Source organism: Cryptotermes secundus, unplaced genomic scaffold (genome assembly GCF_002891405.2).
Source record: "Cryptotermes secundus unplaced genomic scaffold, Csec_1.0 scaffold1044, whole genome shotgun sequence".
NCBI lineage: Eukaryota > Metazoa > Arthropoda > Insecta > Blattodea > Kalotermitidae > Cryptotermes > Cryptotermes secundus.
In genome coordinates, this window is record NW_019738363.1 from 592,372 (window position 1) to 619,110 (window position 26,739).

Consider the following 26,739-nt stretch of genomic DNA (forward strand, 5'->3'; position numbering starts at 1 on the left):
AATTACAATTCAACAATGTATTTAAAACAACAAATAATATAAAACTGGAACAATAAGATTCAAAACGTAACTGTCATCATTTTGGATGTAATGTACATAGAAAATCCTTCCTTGTAGTTTAAACATGTGTAACACAAACATGTCATTAACATACAAGGATAAAAATGTTAAAATTATGCCTCACTGTACTGTGACTTACTCTATACATTATTATAGGAAAGAGTGGAGTGTAGGGCCAGGGGTAAGTAAGGAATAATGGCAAATTACATAGAACAGCCCAAAAATGACTGATGAGATAGTGTTAAAACATCTGCTGGAATAAGGACTTCATTCAACCCATAAAATCCAAATCCTTCAGAACCAAAATAAGAGATTGTTATAAAATGTAGTGTTGTACACAGCCATTATCCAAGGCAATCAGCCATACACAAAAAAAAATAAATTCCATGATTTTAGTCCGCTAGCAAACTATACCGACCGAGCAACCGCTGCTTGTAGGCGAAGTTTAGTACCAACTTTAGCAGATAGAGGGTGTCGCGTGGTCAGCGCAACGAATCTCCATGGCCGTTAATCTCAGTTTTTTAGACCAGAGCAGCTATTTCCTTGAAATAGCTCCTCAATTATCATCACAAGGCTGAGTGGAACCTGTTCCAGACCCACTATTTCTCAGAAAAAATCTGGTAGGGCCAGGAATGGAACCCAGACCTCTGGATCTGTAGCCAGGAACGCTGACCACTAGTCCACAGAGGTGGTCAGGCAATCAGCAATACCAATGTTAGATTAAGAACCAATGTAAATAAGATCCAAAAGTCTGTGACGATGGTTTATTAATACTATTGTATTCCTGAACATTATCTGTCATCCTGCTTTTATTTAAAACACAACGTTTTGGAGACTGGATTGTGTCTCCATCTTCAGGTGGAACCTACTCAGTTGGGCCCAATTGATAGAGCTAGTCCCTGGTTTGTGCTGTACTTGGTATGTATACCCTATCTTGTGTTGGTGCAGGTGTCTGAAGATAGGAACCAGCTCTATCAATTGGGTCTACTGAGTAGGTTCCACCTGAAGACGGAGACAGAATCCAGTCCTCGAAAAGTTGTGTTCTGAATACAAACAGGATGACAGATAATGTCCAGAAACACAATAGTTGTAAAAACCAATGTCTCGCAGATCGCCATCACCAGGCTTGATGTGGTGAATGACCACATACAGCTGATAACAATTTGACAGAGTGGTTACTCACCACACTGACCCTGAGGATGGAACAGGTGATCTCTGAAATGTTGGTTTTAACTCAGCACTGAAAAGGCTGGTTGCCTGAGAAGAGGGTGTACACGTTAGCACTATCAATTCACAATCAAGACACCAGAGATAAATACTGAATGTACTGAAATGATAAAATTCCTAACTTGATAAATTCTGATCTAAGAATCCATTTTTATATTAATTTCAGTTTTCTTTTAAGTAAAGGAAGATCCTGCAAGAAAGCGTAAATGTTGCAAATCAATAAATATAACAAAAAGTGTGACACACAATTTGGTATAAGGCAGAAAAGACAGAATGCTTCTCTAAAATGTTCTTGTCAAGTCACAGTACACTAAGGATCACATGAGATCTTTGGTGTTCTCCTAAGTAAGGACATGAATAACAGATAGTCCTGTTTAAAAACATAAAAATGACATAATATAGACAATAAATCACATATTGTTAGTTACATTCTTGGCATAGCACAATATTCAGATATGTTATTAAGTAATACGAGTATAATGAAGTGCAACAACACAAAGTCCCACCATAATATAAAGATCCCTGGATCTGCCTGATGGAGCAAGCTCAAGTCAGGCCACAGAATATAGCACTGTTGCCAGACCTTACTTACAATTCCAAACAAAGCATGAGTTGCAAGCTTGTAGAGGATACATTGCATACCAATATGTCTAGTGGCAGAAACAACTATCAGGTGATTCACTCAAAAGTACAGCATCCATCAACGTATCAGCCAATGCTGTGTCAAGGTGAACAACACTGAGCACTGATATATATCATCTACTATGGAAAATAGGATATGTCAACATCAGTTAGTGACACGGTTCATTACAATACCATGAGAAAGTTACCTGATTCAATTTTCAAACACTTCCAGTATACATATAAATAAAACACCATGGCTTTAGTCCGCCAGTGAATTATACCGAGCAAGTGACTGCTGCTTGTCGGCGAAATATTACAAACTTTAGTGGATAGAGGGTGTCATGTGTTCAGTGTAACAAATCCCCATGGCCATTAATTTCGGTTTTCCATATGCCAGTGTGAAACTTGAACACAATTACACCAGACTTTGCTTCTACTAGATTCCCTACATGAGGCATGACATAGCCTGGTTTGTACAGCAGATGGACTTTACAAAGGATCATAAAATCATGGTGGGACTGTAGTCACAATCCTAAAGTTTGCCTTTAGTTTGAAATTTGCTAGTCAATTCTACACTGACACAATGTTATAAATAATGGCTACATTCCCAAGCCAACCCAATATAACCTGTTTAACCCATTATTAAGCTGAAATATATTATAATTGGAATGAATAATACTGTACTATGAAACAATGCTCATAATAAAAAAGCAAAACAAACTGAGCAAACAACAGTTTTAATTATTTACTTGAATCCTGGCACTGCCTCCCTTACTGAGCAGCAGGGTAGTTAGTCAAGGTTGGGAAAGTAGAAGGAAACTTTTCTGACCAAGCTGAAAGTAACTTCTGAGGACTATCAAAGATACAGAAGCTGAATGGCATTCATTCCTTTTGAGCGTTACTTACCACGAGTAATGATTCATATACATGAATCAATGTTCACATTAAAAATTACTGTGTTCTGGGATGTGCCACCAGGTAGTCTGGTAGATGGTTACTAATGCTTCCGAAGAAACAACTACTTACATTTTCCACCTGAAGATCAGCAAGCTACTCTTACAAACTGGTAACTATCACATCCCAGAAGACAGGAATCTTCATAGCTACCACTGTGTGAAACTCAAACCTCACAAAGTATCAAAATATTGACATATACAGTAACTTCATTCACATGTATAGGTGTTCATAAGCTGGACATTTTTAATTTGGCAACTCGATGCACTTCAATTACCTTCCAGTCTCCATCATGATTACATGTTTAATGTTTGGCATTAATTACACCGTGAGGATCACCAGCACTCAATGCAATCACTCTCAAAATATAATTCTTGTTAAGAATACTCACAATCCTATAAAACTATATATACTTAGCATTATCATTACTGAGCAAGCATGAAGGTACTATTCACCTACGGATACTTTCATCCTTGAAGAAAGAATGAAAAGCAGACTTGTTCATATTTCTGAAGTGCAGTACAGTATGTGCTACAGAACTAAGCTGTTTCCTCTGTATATCTCATCCGCATACTGCTTTATACAGTGACTGAAGCATTATAATTGACTAATGTGACATTCAATTTTATATTACGTATGACTCTCCAACATACCAGGTTGTGTTACGTATTACAGATTCTTAATTTATAACTCGTACTGCAAACACAGATCACAAGGTTTCATGTAGTGACAGAAACACTCCACCATGAAAAAGAATTCTTTCTTTTTAAATTAACTCCAAACCTCAATGAATGTGACCTTCATGGACCAACATTAACATTACCAACAAATTACATGCCCAATTATGACAAGTTAAATACATGAAAGACTTTTGTTATGCTTGTCTGGGCAATGATGTCGTTCTCTTACATTACATTGTTGTGACCATATCAACTGTGACTTACACCTACAATTATCATTTACCCACAGTTCTCACTGAATAATAATGTTACTTCGAACTGCGCATACTAAATTTGTAAAATCATTTATGATTCCCCACATATGATTCAAATATTTCTGTCTTAAGTCTAAAAGTCTAGATTACAGATTAGCCATATCCATGGCACTCATTAGGCTAAGGTCCTTAATTTCTAATTTCTACATCTGAGTGCAGAAACTGAAGCTCCTCAACAGTGAATTCTATCATACTGCCTTCACTAATTACCTAAACAGCCTAGATATCTGCTTGAACTATTCTCTGAGGAAGAGGAACTAAATTCGCCACTTTTTATTCTTTGGTTGTTTATCCTTGGTTCAGTACCAGATCCTTCTAGAGGGCAATGAGCCTTGTCCTGCAGGACTTCCACTTCTCCTGAAGTTTTCTGTGCTCCTCAATCTGATGTTCTGTTACTACATGTCTCCCTATACCAGTGCCACTCCCAGCTTTCAGTTTTCTAGGATCTAAGTTTGCACCAAGGTTCTGCATGCCTTTAGCAAATTTTGAGAATGGTGACAGGACTAGATCTTTTGTTGCTGCAGCTGGACTTGTGATGACATTCGTAAATCCACTGCGGATCGCTTTAATTGCGTTCTCACTTTGTGATGAGGTTATGCTGAGGCTAAGGTCATGTACAGATGATGACCTCTGACCTTCAAGGAGATGCCCTGATTGCTGTGTTAAAGTATTCTTTGATGAATCCATCATCTTATCACCTTGTCCTTTAATGTCCCTTCCTTCTTCAACTTTGCCTCCCTGCCTTTTATCTACTTCATTCGAGGACAAAGACAGTTTACGAGCAAGTTGAAGCGTGTTTGGAGGAGTCAATTTCACTGAAGACAGTAAAGATTTCAGCTCGGTTTGTGGTGTCCTGGAGCTTGTATCACTTGACTTTCTTTCTGACTGTACCTGTTTCATACATGAGCCTTCAGCCACCAAAGACTTTTGACTAGCTTTTAAAGCTGCTATCAAAGCAGATCTTTCATCCTGAGCAGCTGTTGTATTTTCAACAGTGATTTCAGGTGTTGTTGCACCACCTCTATGAGGGCTTGGGGTTAAGGAGGAATTTCTAGACGCTGCATGACCAACTGAGGATGTGAAAGGTGGAACCAAACTAGAAACATCAAGGCTTAAATCTGTTCGGGAATGGGTAAGAACGTGACCACGGATAGAAACATTCTGTACTACTCGAGAAAGAGAAACATTATCTATCATAGGTGCTGCAGATGGCTGGAAGCGGAGAAAAGGATCCGGTGTTCTGTTCGTATCAAGAAGGGAATGATTTACGTTATCACTAACCTTTGTACTCATGACTATTCCAACATTAGGCAGGAACAAATCAGTACATTTTAACTCTGGATGAAGAGAAGTTCTTGTTTGACACAGAGATTGATCTTGTTCAGTCAGCAATGATGTCTGATGGTGAAGGTAGTCATATGCAGCAACCTCTTCATCTTCATCACTGGAATGCTTTGAAACTGTAAGTGCAGAGTTTACATCTTGTGTTGCGTTATCTAGAACTCCAAGGGTGAAGATAGGTCCATGTTTCTGAAACAGAAATGTCAACTCAGCACTAGTTAAAAATGTATATCTGAACATTCAGGTCCAAGAGAATCATTACTGAACTTTTTTTTTCCATTTTTTGCTTTTTTATCTGTACATTTGGAGCTCTTACCATACTTTAAGCTTTTATCAGTGAGATTACATGAAATATACCAGAATAGGTGAATATGCAGAAACATGTATCTTTAAACATATTACTAGGAAAACTCCTGCAGGAATATACTGATAACATGCCATGTTTCGCTTAAATCAGTTCATAAACTAAGAACTGGGCAAATGAATACTTTTATATATATATGAGGACAGAGTGGTATTTGGATTTCCTATTAGGATACAACTTCCATACTGAATTTCATGGAAATCATTTCCTTGGTTAATCCCTTTAAGTGATACACCTCATGGACTGATAATCATATACAGATAACAACATACCTAAGATTACTATAATGGACATTAGCAAGTGTTACCTTATCCTTCTCAGTGTCATCTACAGCCTGTTTTGGCCTCCTTGTGTTGAAACTGTGGCCAAGCTTGTTCAATTTGTTGAACTGCTGAGTCACATTGTTCAGGGCCTTGGTACCCACAGTCTTCAGATTCAACAGCTGTGTCTCTGATACATTGCGAGTCATGTGGGGCAGAGCTGTAATATCTAGGTAACTTCCTGGTCCCAATAGACTGCTGCTATTTGATGACACAACTTTACTCTTCCTCTTGTCCAACTTATTCTGCCTGAATGGTACGGCCGGAAGGTGGGCTATTTCGACTGCAACTACAAATGCCTCACATATTGCCTTCAAGGACTCTGAAAGAAATGAGAGTCACACTTCCTTAATGGTTAAGGTATTCAAGATCTGATATTCTACACAAATTTTAACCCTTCAATAAGTACGCACAGAAATGCAAGTCTAAATGTACATTAAACCATGATGCATACAATATTCTGGCATATAGACCAGATGCTAAGCAGTGACTCTGTAAACAGCAGCCATTGCTAGGTAACGGTCGCAACAATAGAAGAACTGTGTTTTCTATGTGGTCCATGCCAAGATGTCATAACCAGGATGTTTGGCACATAGTCAGCTGATAGCCACTTCTGTACAGGGGTCTGTGAAGACAGGACTTGAATCGGAGACAAAGGAATAGCCATTGTTGGAACCATTATCAGGAAATGTCTAGGAACAGACTGAGAATGTTACACTGTAAGCTTGGTTTACAAATTCCAATAGAACCTTATCAAACTAACTATAAATATTTTAATGTATTGGAACAGTCACTGTAATTGTAAAGACTTTAGATTTTACACCCAATTGTATATTATTTATATTNGTGCTCTAGTGAACTGTGAAGTGTCAAAATAGTGATAGTATTATAGTTATTTATAGTTATGACCCGAATGTGGTCAATAAGTCTATTCACCAATCCAAACCCCATCTATAGTCACCTGTTTCATCTAACAATTTTTTGCCAATACAAAATATTTTAAATCTGCATTTGAAATTTGTTACTTATATAATGTAATGTAAAATATAACAAAAAATGTAAAAACAACACAGCAGGCAACAAACACATACGGGACAACTTTAAAGAACCCTCTTCTCAAGAACGACAAAGCAGCACACGTTTGGCTTGTAATACAACACTTATAGAATATATAAACTTCAGTGAAACTAAATTAAGATTTTATAATTTTTTAACTTTCAGACTATCAGACAAAACAAAGTGTGTCATAATACTTAGTACAGCCATACTAGCAAGAAGGTATCACAGGAATCCTATGCTGGAAGCACTGTGAAATTCACATAAATTTGGCATCATGAGATGTAGATTATGTCTGTGAATGAATGTGACATGTTGTGAATTTATGTATAGTGAAATTTATAAAAATATGGAAGAAACCTCATTTCAAATGATCTGACAAGAAGAATAGCTCAGGTTTTATACTAATTTACCGCAGAAATAAATCTTTTGTACAACGTATAATTTAAAGAAAAAAATTTGAATTTGAGATTCATGTAAAGGACGGTAATATCTGACAAATATGAATAAGAATTAACTTGGTCCAATATTTTTAAGCAGAAATATCCCCTTCCCCCAAAATAGAAAATGTCACTGAAATCTGAGTAGTTTTCAAAATACAACTTGTGGTGAGATGAATCTCACCTCCCTGCAATGTTTCACTTCATGCATTTTGCATAAACCATGCATAAGAATCAGTACACACACACACAAATTCAATGAATGAATGAACACACACACACAGGCACAAATGCTCAAACAACCTTTTATACAAGTATTATAAATTAAATCGTATTATATCTAACTACACGTTTTGACCTTAAAGGTCATTATCACGCTACAATACATGTATTATACCAAAACTGGTGTTGTTTATGTAATATGATAAATAAGTCTGGAAGTTTGACACAACACAGCATTAAATTTTAACAGGTAAATGTAAAAGGTAAAGTTGTACCTGTTGTTAACTAATTAAGCATTACACCATGAAGACATATGGAGGAGTGGAGGTATAGGCTCCACCATTCTTGATCTCGACACTGGATGGAGGTGAGTGGTCAGCATAATGCCCTGGCCATTATATCCCTGGGGGAATCCCCCTCCCCCCAGTACCCATTGTTCAGGAGGCTTGGTGGGCCCCAGAGCCAGTCTGGACACTGTGAAGTACAGACATATCTCTTGCCCCTGCTGGGAATCATACCCCTGCCATCCAGCCCATAGCCCATCACTACACTGATGGAGCTATACCAGCTCTCATAATAATGCATAAGAATGCAAACATGACGTGTGACAGCAATCCATACCAATCATCTCCTCATGTGTCTTGATTCCAACGGCCATGTTGTTGAAGAACCTAAGGTTTGTGGATCTGAACATGTGAAAATAGCCAGACACAGAAGCCACCTTATAGTGCAGCCTGATGCAGTGGTGTTCTGTCTTTGAAGTCTGCTTGAACAACGATACTGCACCACCATGCTCTGGTATTCCAAATTCAATCAACGTCAAGTCATCTAGGAAGATGCGCTGGTATTTTGTGACTCTATCCACCTGATCATCATACCTGTCAACATAAATGCATAACTTACAAACTTATGATGTACACGATAAATATAGCCACAAATAACTATGCCCATGGTACATTTTCTTGCTTATTTAATGATGCTGTCAGTAATGGGACTACACAGCATCAGTGATAGGATAATTAATGAATGTGGAGCAGTTGGTGGAATAAAAATTGTAAGGCAAAACTAAAATACTCAGTGAAAAACTGACCCAGTACCACTTCATTTACCACAAATCCTACATGACCTCCATGGCACTACTTATTCTGCTGATCAAGCAGTTACCTAATGCAAGACTTGAAGTTTTCATGACAGTGAAGATTTATGCCGTGATCTAGGCTGTCCCGCTGTGTTGGAGACACACAGGTGGCTACCAATATTTCAGAGGAATACACTACATCAGTCCAAGGAAAGCAGTTACCTTGATCCAATGCACCTGATAAAGTTGGTTTCATATTTTCAGATAAAGAGCCTGTTTCTGAAATGTTGTGTTTGCATAACAACAATCTGATGATGAAAAATGTCCAGTACAGAAGCATGAGTCAGTTTTGAGTGCTTTATTAAAACTAATCCCCAATTTCCACTTTTAAAATGAAGAGTGAAAATATGTACTCCTATCTGAAGTACACACATCTTTTAAATGTGCTTTCTGCCATTTTGTGTATCTCATTGGTCTTGATGTTTGTCTATTGCAAGTCTATTGATGCAGAGCTAAGGACAGCAATGAAGCTGCCACACTGTATAGACCAAAATTTATTTTACTTCATTTTGTCACATTTATATTCATATATTCTACATACCAAAAATGTTGCAAGCAAAAGTTGTAGATATTAATGAGACCTACATTTTATGTCATATTCCAGTACTTGTTATACGCCCTGATTTGACCTTCAAGTGAAGCAGCGATTACAGTGACCCAGTACGGACTACAATTAAGGGTCACCAGACATCCTAGGGTGTAGACACCACCCACAAAATATTTCATCACAATGTATTTGGTATTTTAAGGCATATAAGAAAACTGCAACCCATCTCAATTGCATTCATTCCATTAACTTTTTGCAAACAGTACATAGCAATATGACATATCTTCCAGAAACGTTAGCCACAATGTCATTCTTGTAACTCTCCATGGAACTTACTCTGCAACATAGTATGAATCCCTTGTAAGAATCAAGACTGTGTCCATTTCTGTCTCCGTTGGGTCCCCAGACCTGAAATACAAAATTTAAATTACTTTGTCAATAATGCTGTCAGTTGTACCAATATACAAATGTTGTTACTCCTTACACAGTGAAATGCTACATATTACACGTCTTTTAAGAGGGCATAATCAACCACCTAATTCCACATAGCAGAGTCCTTCTTGCGAAGTCAGCAGGCACTTTCAACCTTCCATGAAACCCAAAGGTATTATGTTCATAAGAACCTGACATTGGTCCCTGCCCTCAGCCAAATGAATGCAGTCCACACCCTCATATCTTTCTTAAGACCCATTTTAATATCTTCCTCACATCTATGCCTAGGTCTCTACGTGGTCCCTTTCTTTCAGGTTTTTCTGACTAAAATTCTGTATATATTTCATCTTCCCTTACTTAGGATACATGCCCAGACAATACCATCCCCTTTTATTTGATAACCCTAATAACATTATAATCAGGAGCTTACGTTATGAAGCTCCTGATCAGATAATTTTACCTACGCTCTTCTTACTTCTCCCCCCTTTGCATTCTACTCTTAAATACCCTCAGCCTATGTTCTTCCATCAGTGTGTGATCCCAAGTTTCACATCCATACACAACTACAGACAAAATTACAATTATAATTAAAATCTTTCAACTGTTATATGGGGCCAAGGGCTAACACGGGTCCCAGGATCCACAGTGATGCCAGTAAATGTGTTTTTTTAAAAACTTTCACTTGATCAGGACCTGGGATTGTGGGTTTGAATACCACAAAAGGCATTGATGTTTGGTGCGAATATACATTTATTCTGTGTTTGTGTTGCCCTGCGTTTAGGTAGAGGCCTTGTGACAATCTGATCACCCATCCAAGGAGTCCTACCATCTGTAAAAATGATCAATGAAAATGAGAAATCAGTCCTATGTTCCAAAGTGGGAGTGAGATTATTTTAGCAAGATTTTCCACCTTTCTTAAAAAGGCCAAAAGCATTAACAAATATTTTTGGGGATGGAAGGATACTTTTCTAAGTCAAAAAACCTTATTGCTGAGCCAAATATAGTCCATATGTCACCAGTCCAACATGACATGGAAAAAGCAGACAGAGAAGGAAGACTGACATTATAATTCTTTACTGATGTGATCTGGATTATACCAGGCCAAACCCAATGCTGGCACTGCTGAACCTTTTGGTTCTGATATGACACATCAGAAGACTTACACAGGATCTGCATCAATAAGTCCCCATGCTCCCAGAATGATGTCTGTATCATTAATCAACATCTTCTTACAGTCCTCTATGAGTAATTTGACATGTTCAGCAGTGGATGCACTATCTACTTCATCATCGGTCTTCTCCTGACTGAAGACATCCTCTGACACAGGATTACCTAGAAATAAATATTTTCATTTATGGATTAACTATACTGTCCATACACTGCATAGTAATGCCAGCAAAAGTGTCTTATCATCACACTGTTCACAATTTTAATCCCATTACCACCAAGTTTAAATCTGCCCACCAATATTGTAGTTAGCCCGATATTTAAATACAGCTGGTAAAGACTAAAGAATAAACTATAAGGATTGTTTATTAAGCCACAGAAATAAAGGTAATGTGAATAGAAATTTGCAAGGAAATTGGCCAGGTATTACACATGAAGTGTGGAATAAATACGCTAGATCCAAACGGGCATGAAGTTCGTTGTAGCGTGACAAACAGCAACACGTGAAAATATGCAGCTGTCCTCTTTCTGCCAACAACAGGCTTGTGGCTTACTTGCAGGAATTAGTTACACTCACACAGCCTTCCTTGTCTGAATCTGCTACCAAATAGACTGAGCATAAAACAAGATAAGTTCACCCTAGTGGCCAAGTTCAAAACTACTTATATTGATATTTGAACAGCCAGTGCCTCTGGAAGGCAAAAAACATACTAGCTAAGAAACTGATTAAAGTATCACACATGAAATGAAAATATAAATCTCAACAAACACAGACAGAAAGACAAGGTTGAAGAGACAAACTGTTTCATACTTCGTTAAGTCTTCATGTTGTTATAAATATAAAATAAACTGTTTAGATATCTTAAATAAATTCTCTACAGGGAAGATGAAGTAGCACTCACCTAACATCATATCAATTGTGGCTTGTCTGTATGTGTCCTTGAAGCGACTCAGATAGTACCTAAATGATAACGACACAAAAATAAATATGTTAGTTTAATACCATACCAAAAAGACATAGGTAAATCCTCTTTAATCCTAAGATATAATTCTGGTTTCATTTAGGGTAATGGTCTGATGGTGGCACCAGTGTGGCAAAATATGTAACCAGTTACAAGAAGTAAGAGAGTTGTTCGTTGAAATGAATTGGAATGGTAGTCTGATTATCTTGTTCAGCATGAGGAGAAGAGAATTGGGCAGGAGTTCACAAGGGTTCAAATCTACTGGTCTTCCAACATCAGGATGCAATGGCACACTAGAAAGTTTACACACAACTCATCAGGTTGGCTTTCAATTTATTTTTGGTTCAAATTTTTAGACTGAGCTCATCAATGATAAAGACAAAGGGGGAACATAATGGAAATACAAGGTGTGGCAATAAAGAACCCGGATTACTTTTATGACTCATTTCCGGCCACGTCACTGACGAAGAGGAGGGTAGGGCATTGACCCTTGGACTTCCCTCTACCGTCACACAAAGTTTCATTCACGTGCATCGGTTAGTCTGGCCGCGACCATTGTTAGAAGCGGATCGTGTTTCTGAGCTCCGTCGGAATAATGCTGAGTGCTAATGCAGAACAACGTGCTAACATCAAATTCCTCACAAAACTTGGAAAATCTGCCACTGAAACTTACAATTTGTTGACAGAAGTATATGGTGATCAGTGTCTATCTNACAGCTGGTAAAGACTAAAGAATAAACTATAAGGAGTGTTTATTAAGCCACAGAAATAAAGGTAATGTGAATAGAAATTTGCAAGGAAATTGGCCAGGTATTACACATGAAGTGTGGAATAAATACGCTAGATCCAAACGGGCATGAAGTTCGTTGTAGCGTGACAAACAGCAACACGTGAAAATATGTAGCTGTCCTCTTTCTGCCAACAACAGGCTTGTGGCTTACTTGCAGGAATTAGTTACACTCACACAGCCTTCCTTGTCTGAATCTGCTACCAAATAGACTGAGCATAAAACAAGATAAGTTCACCCTTGTGGCCAAGTTCAAAACTACTTATATTGATATTTGAACAGCCAGTGCCTCTGGAAGGCAAAAAACATACTAGCTAAGAAACTGATTAAAGTATCACACATGAAATGAAAATATAAATCTCAACAAACACAGACAGAAAGACAAGGTTGAAGAGACAAACTGTTTCATACTTCGTTAAGTCTTCATGTTGTTATAAATATAAAATAAACTGTTTAGATATCTTAAATAAATTCTCTGCATGGAAGATGAAGTAGCACTCACCTAACATCATATCAATTGTGGCTTGTCTGTATGTGTCCTTGAAGCGACTCAGATAGTACCTAAATGATAACGACACAAAAATAAATATGTTAGTTTAATACCATACCAAAAAGACATAGGTAAATCCTCTTTAATCCTAAGATATAATTCTGGTTTCATTTAGGGTAATGGTCTGATGGTGGCACCAGTGTGGCAAAATATGTAACCAGTTACAAGAAGTAAGAGAGTTGTTCGTTGAAATGAATTGGAATGGTAGTCTGATTATCTTGTTCAGCATGAGGAGAAGAGAATTGGGTAGGAGTTCAAAAGGGTTCAAATCTACTGGTCTTCCAACATCAGGATGCAATGGCACACCAGAAAGTTTACACACAACTCACCAGGTTGGCTTTCAATTTATTTTTGGTTCAAATTTTTAGACTGAGCTCATCAATGATAAAGACAAAGGGGGAACATAATGGAAATACCACAAACAACATCTGGCACAATTTAAGTTTCAAATCCAGAAATTAAACCTTGGGGAACCTGTAGACTCTGAAGTGTTATATTTTTACACGTTATCTTAAGGTAACATTACTGACAAACAAATCCACATACAAATTTTGCATGCAGATGAAGACACATCAAAGTTCAACACATGTATACAAAGCAGCCATATGTGTTTTAAAATTTTGTTTCATCTATAACATGTGCTTGGGGGCATGCGGTAGCATAGTTGGTTGAGGCACTATGCTACAAGCCAGAAGGTCGCGGGTTCAAGTCCCAATGAGGTCACTGGATTTTTTCAATAGACCTAATCCTTCCAGCCGCACTATGGCCCTGGGGTCAACTCAGCCTCTAACAGAAATGAGTCCCAGGGTAAAGGGCGTCCGGCGTGTAGGGCTGAAAACCTTGCCACAAACTATGAGCCGATTGTCTAGAAAATGTGGGATCCTCAACATCTCACAGCCCTATGGGCCTCCATGGCGTGTTACGGGGATAGCTTTACTTCGTTTTTACTAACTTACTTACTGTAACATGTGATATTTGAAATACATAGGCCTAATGGTGTGGGTTTACATACGCATATATAACAGGGAAAGGTTCATGACTGATGTGTGTGTTATTCATGAATGGAGGAAAGTTGCCTTCAGTGTCTGATACATGGTGTTAGTAATCAACCTTGACAAATTATTCAATACAACATGTAAAATAGGAAACATTACAGGAGAAAAAAAGAGAAATATTAAACTACACAAAGTTATATAGCAAGTGAAGAGACATATTACTGAATTTTAAATGAGCATTAAATTAGCAAATTTACAATTTTTCATTTGAAAAATATGAGAAGAGCCATGAACTAATTCCCTATAACAGCGTCTCCCAACCGCTGGGTCATGGCCCCCAGACTGGGTGCTGACACTACAGAAATGGTATTCTCTGAGGAAGAGAAGTCATGTACTTTCACAAGTATAAATGTCATACAAATTATTTTAAAACGAGAGACAATAATAATATTTATACAACTGAAAAATCTTGACTTGTAAACACAATTCATTTTTAAGTGAACTAACATTAACTTCTTTACACTTCATACCTACCAACTATTCTGGTTTCCACTGATATATTTATACTGACGGAGAGAACCTGTTTAGTGAGAGGCACCTACTTCATGAAGCACAAAAATTTCAAATACGGAGTCCCTGAAATTGAATGTATCACTGCCTCTTATTAAGTATACACCTATAAGAGACAAAATGCCATACATAAGGAAGGCAAGAGGAAGTGAGAGCCATGACAGACACACACACCTTATCATGTGATACAACGCATTGATGAACCTCATCTCAGGACCGAGTGCTATGTCTGACATGTACATAGGTGGAGACAATGGAACCAGGGTCTGTGCTATAGAAACTGCAGTTTGCAGTTCATTGGTGCAGTTCTCGAGATCCTCATCGTCGATGGTTTGACCCTGCATTATGTCGATACCAGCTTGCCGATAAGAGTCAACAAAGTGACCCAAGTAATATCTGTCACATAAATAACACCTCTGGCTAGTAACTCTTTTAAATTTAAGAGCCTTTTTCAAGAAATATAACATAAGGACCCCTCTACATGAGATTCAGCGGCAAAGATGTCAAAGAACTTAAGACCTTATCACAGATAATCTCTAAATATTTCTATAAACTGAACTATAAATGTAAAAAGTAAGAAAATAAGGTTTTTCTTCTGCCTAATTAAGGCATATGGGGTAGGCAGGTAAAATTCAATGCAGTTTTACCTTCACACTAAACGGGAGGGATCAGTTTCACGCTCAGGTACATTTACCTCCTGACAAAAAGTCCCAAGTACCCACTGGAAGGTGCATGGGGCCCACAGCCAGTCTGGATGTGGTGGCAAAAAGAAAAATTCTGAACCCTACCAATACTCACAACATGAGCCATCCATCCTGAGCAATTTCAGCACCAATAATTCCACGAATTATAACAGAGAATTGATACATACCCTCTAAAATATTTATAAACCCATTAAGACATACGGAATGATGGCTAATTCACACTTCTTGGTACAGACTAACAAAGAAGCACTTCACTTAACATACTCGTTATGCACACCATCCTGACCTCTGCATGACTGATGTATGATATGTCTCTCATATTCAGAAGCCTTACATTTAACTGCAATTTAATATTTCTCTCAAATAATTCAGGCTATGACACAGTCTTCAGTGCCTTTGTTTGCTGGTGCTTCAAAGAATGTGGTTGCCTCCATTTTCAAGATGTCAGGCTGCCAGTCACTTCATTTTGAAGACAGAGACAACCAGGTTCTCCAAATCATCAGCAAACCAGCCCAAAACAAGATGGAGTCACCAACCAGGAATGTAAACCAGATGAAAATCCAATCTAAAAAATTAATTTAAAAAATGTATGTTTGTTAAATACAAATATATTTCAACTTCACTGCTAAGAATTTCTTCCTGACTGACAGCAACTAAAATTGATTTATAAAGCACAAACCTAAAATCATCTATTACATGACCAAATATAAATATTATGACAGTCACATTTACCTGACAAGTTCAATGCTGAAGACAACTGAGGAACAATTTGAAACTTTAATACAATCAAATTAAGTGAAATTCCAAATCTACAAAAATAATCTTTACACCATTCTTCTACAGTACTTCAGCCACACACCTCAGTCAACTGCAACATGGACCTGTTACCCAGTGCCAAAAGACTGACGTTCCATCATGAAACCAAGAATTCAAAATATCAATGTGATATGTTGAAGTAAAGAGTGATTTGTACCCTAACTTACCTATTGGCTGAATTCATTCCATCTTTCATCATTCCTGTAAATTTTCTCTCTCCAGTCCGTGTATAATCACCCTATAATTACACAACAGCCATTAAAAATTCAATGAATAAGCAGAAAGTACAAGTTACAACAATTCATTCATCACCTTTCTTCCCAGCATTATGCTTACTTAACCCATCAGGGGTACTGCGTAACATATCCTGCCATCTTTTCTGATGTCTTTCTAAGCACTTTCCTCTTCCAGGCTGATATTCTAAACATTTCTTACAATTCTATGATATGCTCATTTTCTCACTGCAAACAGATATGCTTTCTCCAGACAGCTCTTCTGCCAGATTACAACATTAAAATGGTTACAACAGTGTACAGGACAGTATAATTTAATCACTCATGGAGCTGAGCCCTTCTTGAGAAGTCGCCAATTGTGCACCACTCAGGAACTTCCGAGAATTTTATGGAACCCAAAGATTCATTGTCATGTTCACAAGAGCCCTCCACTGGTCCCTATCCTTAGCCAGATCAATCCAATCCATCCCATCCTATCTCTCTAAGATCCATTTTAATACTGTTCATTCACCTACACCTTGGTCTTCCCAGTGGTCTCTTTCCTTCTGGCTTTCCCACCAATATCCTATTCCTGCTACATACCCTTCCCATCTCATCCTCCTTGACTTGACCATTCCAATTATAATTGGAGAACGGAACAAGTTATGAAGCTCCTCATTATGCAGTTTTATCCAACCTCCTGTCATTTCATCTCTCTTCAGTCCAAATATTCTCCTCAGCACCCTCAGTCTATGTTCCTCCCTTAATGTCAGAAACCAAGTTTCACACCCATATAGGACCACAGGCAAAATTATAGTTTTGTATATTCTAATTTTCATGTTTGTAGACAGCAGATGAGAAGACAAAAGGTTCTGGACTGAATGGTAGCAAGCATTACCAAAATTCATTCTCCACTTAATTTTCTCCTGAATCAGGCTACAGTATAATTTAATAAAACTTTTAAACGGTACAGCTACTAGACAGTAAGCACAGGTAAACTTATTTCATGCCTCATGATACAAGAAATACCTCCACATAAGAGAATTTTTTTTAACTCCAGCAAAACCCCGATACCAATCAATGTTTCATTGGGGTGAAGCACATCTGAACAATGAACTGAACAAAATTTAACCTGAGAGAATTTTAACACTGAGATTATTGATTTTGTATCACTGAAACCGAACAGTAAACAAAGAAGAGCCTTAGATCACAGAACATTATATAGGGGTTTCACTGTATTGCAAAATAAAATGCAACACATTTGTATAAGCTGTTACAACAGTACGCAGAATGGCCAGAGAGCAAAAATGAAAAACTTGGGTACTCAAATTTCACTGCATTCACCTTAAAAATATTAAACATGAAATATAACAATAATCATAATATTATTGTTCAGAGTAATGTTTCACAAAATAAATAAATTTGGATTCCATACCTTGAGGGCATTGGTCCCTGCATACTGCTTACTGATGATGTCACCATTGTTTGCCCAAAGCAACTGGAAAGTGTTTCGAATGTTGGAGGGAATGTTCCCTTCAGGCGGAATCAAACCAAGTTTTGAGAATTGGATTTCCATCACAGCCTTTGCTAGTGCAGTCTGAAATACAATTGCAAAAGCCACATAGGATTAGTACAAGTGAAAATCTTAGTCCCCTGCCAAACTCACCACATCAATTTTCTTCTCAAACCTTAACTTCATATTTTCTAATGTATGTAAATAAATAAAACAATGTGTATGTCTGTGTGCCCAATCATAACTTGGGGGGTTCAAATATCGAACATCTCTAAAAATCCCTGACTGTAATACAAATGCCTGCTAACCCAGCATCCCATCTTCTCTCAAACAAATATATTCCTTCTTTGGAAGAATGTTTCTAGTCATTTTCTTTAAATTTACTATAATAAACTGTGACAGCTTTAAATTAACAATTACCAACATAATCACATCAATTTTATATTGAGAGTTTTAGAGAACAACACATTCACAGTCCAAAAACAGATCTTTGCGTCTGGGTGAAGCACAACTCTCACAATGCAACTGACAATCAACTGGACTAAGAAATTTCCCATAACTTTCCTATGGGACATATTAAAGATATAGTAACAGCAGTTCAATTTGTTCAATTTATTTACGTTCTGTACATCCAGGTACAGGTAGACACCATAGGATATAGAACACGTCAAATACTGCATACATACAATGACATCTGTACAATAACAGTTTAGTCAAAAAATTAACAAGATTACAAACAACATAAATATAAGTTAGTCGTACTTATGCATCACAATTTGAGCCTGTTAACAGAAACAAGCAGAAGGCTCCAGTCTCTTTTGTCAAAATTTTTCTCTTAATTGTAGTTCGAAGATTTCAACAAAAAGGATCCATTCCCCCACAAAGACCATTATAGTAGTGATTTCCAAAACTGATTCTGTTCTGTTCCTCACAAACTAAAGACAACAGGGAGCCAATGCATATGACACTATTTTTACATGAACCTGTATTAATTTTAGATAAATACATTCATTGGCAATCTTGCCATCATCTGATGGGTTAAAGAACACTGCATGCTAATGTTGATCCCGTCAAGTGATGGGCTGCTGCCAATGTGTAGGCACATAATACTTTCTCTTGTAAATGTCACATAAATGAAAGGAAAATTTAAGTACAGCTTGTTGAAGCTCAAAAGAAATGTTACCAATTGTTTTTCACATGTTACCTTCCATTTCCATACCAAATGTAGTAAGATCCAAATCCAGTTTCGGTGGGAAAAGTCTGTCTCAGCAGGTAAAATCCTTGTACGGAGAGTGGTAGTAGATATGCCCTTGTTGCGAGAAATGCACTTTCTTTTCTGTCCTATGCAAACTGTATGCTGTACTTGTACATCTTTTCGTGTATTATTAGAAATAGGTTTATAATTCATATGGTTACCATATACTATTTTTTGCTTATAATAAGGACACATTGGCAGGCCACACCATAGCTCAAGCAGTTAGTAGCTGGCTTCCCACCGTGGCGGCCCGGGTTCGATCCCAGATCTGGTCAAGTTAGATTTATGGTGGACAAAGTGCTGCTGGGGTGCGTTTTCTCCGAGTACATCGGTTTCCCCTGCCAATCTTCATTCCACCAAATTCTCCATCAACATAATTACCCGTGGCAGGCACAACAGGCCAATCAGTGGCTGCCATGCCGAGTGGACCCAGATGGATTCCAACCCCCACTATGCAAATCTTCTTGGCATATTCACTTTCCTACAAAACTGCTTAATTCTAAATCTGAGTGCAGACGGATATTGTCCCACCTGAACATTTTGTGCAACTTGCGCAACTGCTATCTAATTCTGCTTTATCAAAAATCAGATATTAATGAATCTTATAAGCTTGTTCTGAAATGTAAATTACTAAAATTCCTTTCTTTAAGCAAAATTTATCATTAACCCACCTGCACAACATTTGTTCGGTCAAGGCAATCAATGCAATTGACCCTGAAGATGCCTTTCTGACTACATATCCGGCCCTCCTTGTCTGTCCAGCAGTAGTTCATATCCCGGATAATGTCCACAAGACTGGCAATCAGTACCGACACATTTTCAAAATGCATACCTCGGCTGCAAGCAAGGAGTAACTTCCAAAATTTGTATTTATATTGACAATAATAAAGGAACTACAAACAAAATTTGTTTTCAATTTAAAAGTGTCTACATAACCATGCTTCCCACATGCGGTGCTATTTCAATCGGGGCAATTTAAACGAAGTATAAGAAACACCTGAGGTAAATAACCCAGTCTATTATAACAGAACCTAAACATTCAACACCACTAATATCAAAGCCCATCACTAAACATCATTCTGAGCTGTTCCATCCATCTTATTGTTACCATTTTTCAACAAGTATCTCATCAAAATTTTGCACCTATCTTTGTCCATACTTCCATGAGGGATATAAATATTAATTCATTTAATTTTGCAATTCTGACACAAACATAACCATGCATTTTATATATTTTAGTAGAGAACCATCAGGACTTCTTATCCAGCTGGTGTTCTTATACAACCCCATGGTTTAAACTGTTAAATTCACTCAATTAATGTTCACGGTTTCTTCATTTCACATGCCAGAAATATTTAGTTACCTGCATTAAAAATAATTCAAGGAGGGTAGAAACACCTGCATATATATATAACTGCAAGTTTTCTCCACAAAATTAATGAATAGAGATACATTTCAACTTTCTTGAAAACTCAGAGAATATACTGATCAATGAAGGAGGTAAAAACAAACACCAAAGAGGAAAGATACAGCTCTTTTCCAAAACTACATTCAACGTGTAACAGATCTGCTTGCGCTATGTAATGATTATTTATCTTAGTAAGTATATGACTAATTTATATTACTACTTACCAATATTCATGGAAGTCAAATGTGGCATACATTAGGTCTAGGCTATTATATGCAAGGATATGGTTGGTGTAGGCATCCCAAACTATCTTCTCCTTCCCGGACTGATCCACTAAATTCACAATGCAGACTGGTCCATAAATAGCTATTTCTTCTTCGAAGTGCTTTTCGAAAGCTAGCTGCGTCTCTGCTTCCCCTGAGCATCAGATTAAACAGCATTACACTAGGGCAGTGGTTCCAAAATGGGGTTATGGAAAACATTTCAGGCATATTTACAGGGACAATCATATTAAGATGGATTCACAAAAAAAAAAATTATGGCATTGGTGTGATAACTGGCATTATAAGTATGTTATATTTTATTCTAATTGCATAGTTGAGATATACAAATAAAAGAGCATTTCCTCTCTGAGAGGAAATAATTTTTGAAACACCATATACATTTCTACATGTGCGATGAGGGGTCAGAGTGAGTGAGTGTCTGATATAACTGATAGAGACAAGTATGCAGGAAATTTCTTGGAAATAATTACTTAGACCAGGATTTGAGTATTGTGTTCATGGAACAGTTCTGTGGTGCAAAGAAATTTGAAAAACAATGTACTGGATTTAACAAACTCACGCTTCATCTCGGCAGAACTGTGAATAACAAAACATATTTCATTCATTGGCATATACACTACAATTTAAGAGGCCAAAAATGACAATAGTGAAGAGACAAGAAATTCTTTTAAAAGGAAGAAAGCAAATTTATCCAGAAATAAGCATAAAAATGTATTTTTCAACCAGATTACAATAATAAATTCAGACACAATAATCTCTTGTCCATCATGAGTTTGAACAGCATACTTTATTGACAAAAATACTTTTTATTGAATACTGAAATTTTATTTACAGCAAACACACAAACCGAGAAATTCTGCTCACATGTAGGCCAACACAAACAAGCCTTATTAAAAGCTACAACTTATGTGATATGCTTTGCTTTTTTCTGGCCATAATAAATGTTTAACAAAATGAGTCTAAAGACAAACACAGGCCTAAATGCAAAGTGCAAGTTCATACAGCCCAAAATGAACTGAAGATTTAAATATCATCTAACTAAATAACTAACTAAGTCTGGAATACTGCACCATAGCTCAAGCGGTTAGTCGCTAGCTTCTCAACGTGGTGGCCTGGGTTCGATCCTGGGTCTGGTCAAGTGGGATTTGAGGTGGACAAAGTGGCGCTGGGGCAGGTTTTCTCCGAGTACTTCAGTTTCCCCTGCCAATCTTCATTCCACCAACTGCTCTACAATAACCCTCACCTATCATCTGGGGCTGGTACAATAGGCCAGAAGTGGCCGCAGTGCAAGGGACTTAGTCCCTACTCCACTAGCAATTTAACTAAGACTGAAAGAAGAGCCTGAACATACAACATCACTAATACCAAAGCCCAATACCGGACACAATCCTTGGCCCTTTTGATCCACCACTTAGATCACTAAAAATAATCCATCTAATTCCAAGGCCTTTATGAAAGTTCGCAGCAAGCAAAATTTTATGGAGAAGAGTGATTCATCTTGCACCCAAATCCTAAACCAGAGGACCATCCCTTACCATATTTCCATGACTGTTCTGCTACCCTCTCCTCCATCTGGCAATTAAAGAGAGCTATAGAACCATTGGCTGGAGATTTTACTGAACAGGAGAAGCACCTTACCTTTATCAATGCGAGGAGGAGGTCTATACTTATAGCCTGGCTGTGACCAGAACACTGGAACAGAACCTCGGACTTGTACAAAAGACACTTGATGGTGGTGATGAGACACGATCTGCTCAGTCTCAACATAGTTGGCACACTTTCCACCCTCATCAACCCCACGTCGCTTGTACCGAGTACCAGCTCGGAAACGGCTGCGGCGGGAGATAAGACTCAGTGTAAATGTCTGCAACAAAGATCACCAAAAAATGATGTCATCAGACAGATGATGTATAGATATGTGAATTGCATTAATAGTATTTACAGACTGTCAGTCACAATTAACTTAATTTTCAAATCAAACAAGCTAATAACCCAAGTCACAAAAGGCAAAAGATCTAACTAAATAACTCCATGGAGTAAAGTCCTTCTTCAGAAGCCAACAGTCACTCAGATACCCAAGAATTTCCCCAACATCTCATGGAACCCAAAGGTTCATTACCATATTCAAAACAACCTGCCACTGGTCCCTATCCTGAACCAGATTAATCCAGTTCATACCACCTCATCCTATTTCTTTTAAGATCCATTTTAATGTTACACCCCCATCTATGTTTTGGTCTTCCTAATGGTCTGTTTCATTCTGACTTTCCCCACAGAAAACCCGCAGGAATTTCTTTTCTCCCCCATGTATGCTACATAACCCACCCACAAAAAAATAATGGGCATCAAGAACTATTACACAAGGTGTGTTAACAAGTTTTCTTATATATGGTGGTAAGATATCTCAGATATAAATGTCCTGCAACATCTCAAAATAACAAATACAGTATGTCTATGATAAGACAATCGTTTTCTATAACAAAATGTGTTACGTCATTCAGTTTGTTATGAATAAATGCATACAAAGGGGAATCAATAGCTAACGGAAAGCCCTGAAAAACTGAGAGCAGTTCAGGTAATCGAGAAATTCCATTATGGAAGATGTTCATACCAGAAGTATAAAAGACCACCAGTGCCCCCAATTCTGAGCCAGTTCAGTCCATTTCACAACTTACTTTTCTAAGACCACTAAATGATATTATTAACTCATTTACACATGCCTCCCAACTTGTCTCTCTCCTGTGAGGTTTTGCAGCTAAATTTTGAACCCATTTCATATTTCTTCCATGCATGCACAGGGCATAAATACTAAAGATCATGCACAAACACACACATAAAATCACAGTTTGGTTTACCTCGTATCTTGGTTCTAAAGCTTCATTAACTGCTGGATCAAATCCTATTTCTACCTTACAATGTTCAATTTGTACAAAACCTTGAATAACTGGTATTATCCATGGATCTGCCAGAGGACACTGGAAAGAAAATATTCAGGGAACCTTTATTTCATCATAAGAAATAATAAAGAAAAGTTATTATTATTGTTATTGTTGTTTTTGTCCTTATTATTAATGTTGTTATTATTATCGTTATCATCATCATCATCATATTCTATTAGACTAACTGTAACCAACACCTGTATGAAATGCTTACATTCAATGATATGATATCCTGTAGCATGTGTTTGTTCCAGAAAAATCTATCATCGACAGTTCTCCAAAAACCTCTGTTATTCAAAAATTCCTTATTGTTTTCTTTCAGATCACACTGCCGCTGCAGAGAGTTTGTAAGGTCACCATCCAAGCAGTAATAGAAAGAGTCCGTCTCTGTAAAAATTCGTTGAAGTTCTTCCAGTATCCGACGTTCAAACTTCTCTCGGTCCTTGCTATCTCTTCGTTTCCCTAATTTCACCTGTAAGTTTTGCATTAATATTTTTAGACTCAATATAAGATATATTCTGTTATTTATCTAACATTGGCAGAATGTCTGTTGAAAATTCAAGAGGGAAAACACTAATTCTCATTTATACCTATGGCTTCCACAGATAATACGTCCATGGATCTACTCTTAAACATTGTAGACCTCGAGGGACACTATGAACTCGTGACTTGACTGAATTTACATGCTATTAGCTTGAAATTTTCTGGACAGACAGCTCAATATAACAGCCAAAATAAGAGTTCAGATGTACCTTCTTCTGAAAAAAGTCAACACTGTTATACCAACCGACAAAACTGTACAAAGGACATCAGAGATACTGGAATAATTGTGGGCATCTCTCATGTATCATTCAGAAAATGGCATAACGGCTAACGTATTTCCTTTAAAAAGTGGTTTATTTTGTGCCGGTAGATGTTAAGGTAACACAAAACACTTCCCTTTCTTTTTGCATTTCAGGATAATCAGCAAGGCCAAACTTTGAAATCACATATGTCACAAAAAGATGTTTCCAGCAAAACTGTAAAGGACGTTTGACCTCCAAAAGTTACCTAATATATATCTTTATAAGGAATATTTTAATTTTTGGAACAATCTGTACATGATGGCACAAAAATATAAAAACGTTACAACTGAAAGCAGCTTTGGCAAACTTTTGTTTCAGTACTGCTGTAATAGGCAGTCCATAATTCCCATTCCTACAACATCACTATCTTACATATTGAAAGACTGCATGATGCCACAACCCAGAAGACCACAATCTGAATAATCATTGCCACAACAACCACAAAACTTATATTTACCATAAAATAACCTTACGAAAACATACAAAACAAACAGTACTTCTTGACAAGATGTATAACTGTCAGTAATCAGATGCAGGCACATTATGATATTACTGTTTTCATTTAAATTCCACTGTTCAATATATACTCAGCATATAAATAAGAGGAACTTGTGGTTGTTTCCTGAAACTACCCTTACAAAAGAAAGCAACCAATTTATTCTATCTCTGTGTACATGCAATCTCTCAAGTATTCCTTGCATACATTCCAATTACTGGTCACCTGAGATTTATCTGCTTACTCTTGCTTGTAAACTATTTAAGCAGTTTAGCTGAAACTGAAAACTTCTTCTTTCTTGTAAAACTCTTGTTCAACAATATACAAAAACATTTAAAATGCAGTAAGTCAGTCAAAATGGTTAAGCCTAATCACATGAAGAATGCATGTCATTTATGTGAACCAAATGACTTTTAGACAACTGGAAAGCCATAAACAGATCCTGCCAAACTAAGTTCAGATATAGAATCTACCTAAAAATTAGCATGAGGAAGGGAAAAAATATTTTAAATTCATAAATACAAATTATATTTGGACAAAAAATTACTGCATTAAAATGTAAGTTCAACATCCCTAGCACATGAGATGTGACTGGTTCTACATCCATCTGGCGTACTCTGTTGCCTCGACTGGATCAATGGAATTTTACAATAAATGAATGAATGAATGAATGAATTAAATCCCACTTATTTATAACATTCACCTGAGATGTTGCTAGTGCTGCTGCTTGCTGTGTTGTATTTTTAATCGTGTTAGTAGCTGACTTAATGGTACCCCAAGTCTTAGCAAATGCTGCCTTTTGGTGTATGTCAAAAATACCACCACCAGAAGGGCCTGCCTTTTTGTTGTTCTGATGTTTTTTGCATGTTTTGAGACCTAAGTCTGCAGCATCCCCTGCTGGTCCAAGTTGTAGAAACGTTACTGATTTGATCTTGTAAACAGTTTTACCACCAGGCAAGTCTCCAACTGGTGCACATTCCTTTATGAGCATCAAACGGCTGTCTACAACAGACTGTAGTTCAATTTTTCCAACAATACCATACAAGACACCTAGACATTCTGGATCATCAGCTGATGCTAGGTCCCAGGCTAAGAAAAAATTGAAAAGAACGGGTAACATCAGGCAAAAGTATTAATAACTGTAATTTTTATCACAAATATGTTATATTCTGCACCAAGACGGTTAACATTCTATTCATGTCACATCACTAGCTACAGAGGGTGGGAGTGGTTCACCCCATTACCTGATTTTGCATCAAATTCACCAGTTGTCCGATCCCACCATAACCCATATTCACCGTTTACAAGTATGTAATACTGATCGGTACGGAATAATTCCATTTCTGGGGTAGCCTTTCCCTGAAAGGTCATAATTATTTTGAAAACCAACACAAAAATACAGAAATGTCACTTAATCTAATGCCATTTTGTTTGTCTGTGGGGTGCGTGGGGTGTGAAGCCTGGTAATCCGTGTTTCACACAAACGCGACGCAATTCAGAAAGAAATCCTGGCTGTA

At 37.3% G+C, this 26,739-nt stretch overlaps 1 protein-coding gene across 2 annotated transcripts; it reads right to left on the reverse strand.

Moving 5' to 3' along the window:
* Positions 1-669: 669 nt before the first annotated feature.
* LOC111870984 (phosphatidylinositide phosphatase SAC2) lies at positions 670-26,654 on the reverse strand. Of its 2 annotated transcripts, XM_023863687.2 has the most exons (16): positions 26,467-26,654; positions 25,926-26,311; positions 24,096-24,353; positions 23,798-23,917; positions 22,581-22,806; positions 20,883-21,075; positions 19,922-20,087; positions 17,918-18,079; positions 16,438-16,508; positions 14,925-15,146; positions 13,138-13,196; positions 10,883-11,051; positions 9,624-9,695; positions 8,224-8,480; positions 5,872-6,206; positions 670-5,389 (listed from the first exon to the last, which is right to left on the reverse strand). In XM_023863687.2, the coding sequence occupies exons 1-16, from the start codon at positions 26,591-26,593 to the stop codon at positions 4,175-4,177; spliced, it is 4,038 nt and encodes a 1,345-aa protein (XP_023719455.1). In that variant the 5' UTR covers positions 26,594-26,654; the 3' UTR covers positions 670-4,174. The 2 variants fall into 2 exon arrangements, with proteins under 2 accessions (XP_023719455.1, XP_023719456.1); XM_023863688.2 differs by lacking the exon at positions 14,925-15,146.
* Between the last annotated feature and the right edge of the window lie 85 nt (positions 26,655-26,739).

What these genes read in the sequence shown, in the direction of transcription:
- LOC111870984 (XM_023863687.2), bottom strand. Translation starts at nt 26,593, where the DNA reads ATGACCTTTCAGGGAAAGGCTACCCCAGAAATGGAATTATTCCGTACC. An exon ending in GCGTTGTATCACATGATAAG is followed by an intron (nt 13,197 to 14,924) that starts GTGTGTGTGTCT and finishes GTTATCATTTAG; the next exon opens with GTACTATCTGAGTCGCTTCA. An exon ending in GATTCATACTATGTTGCAGA is followed by an intron (nt 8,481 to 9,623) that starts GTAAGTTCCATG and finishes TTATGTTGACAG; the next exon opens with GTATGATGATCAGGTGGATA.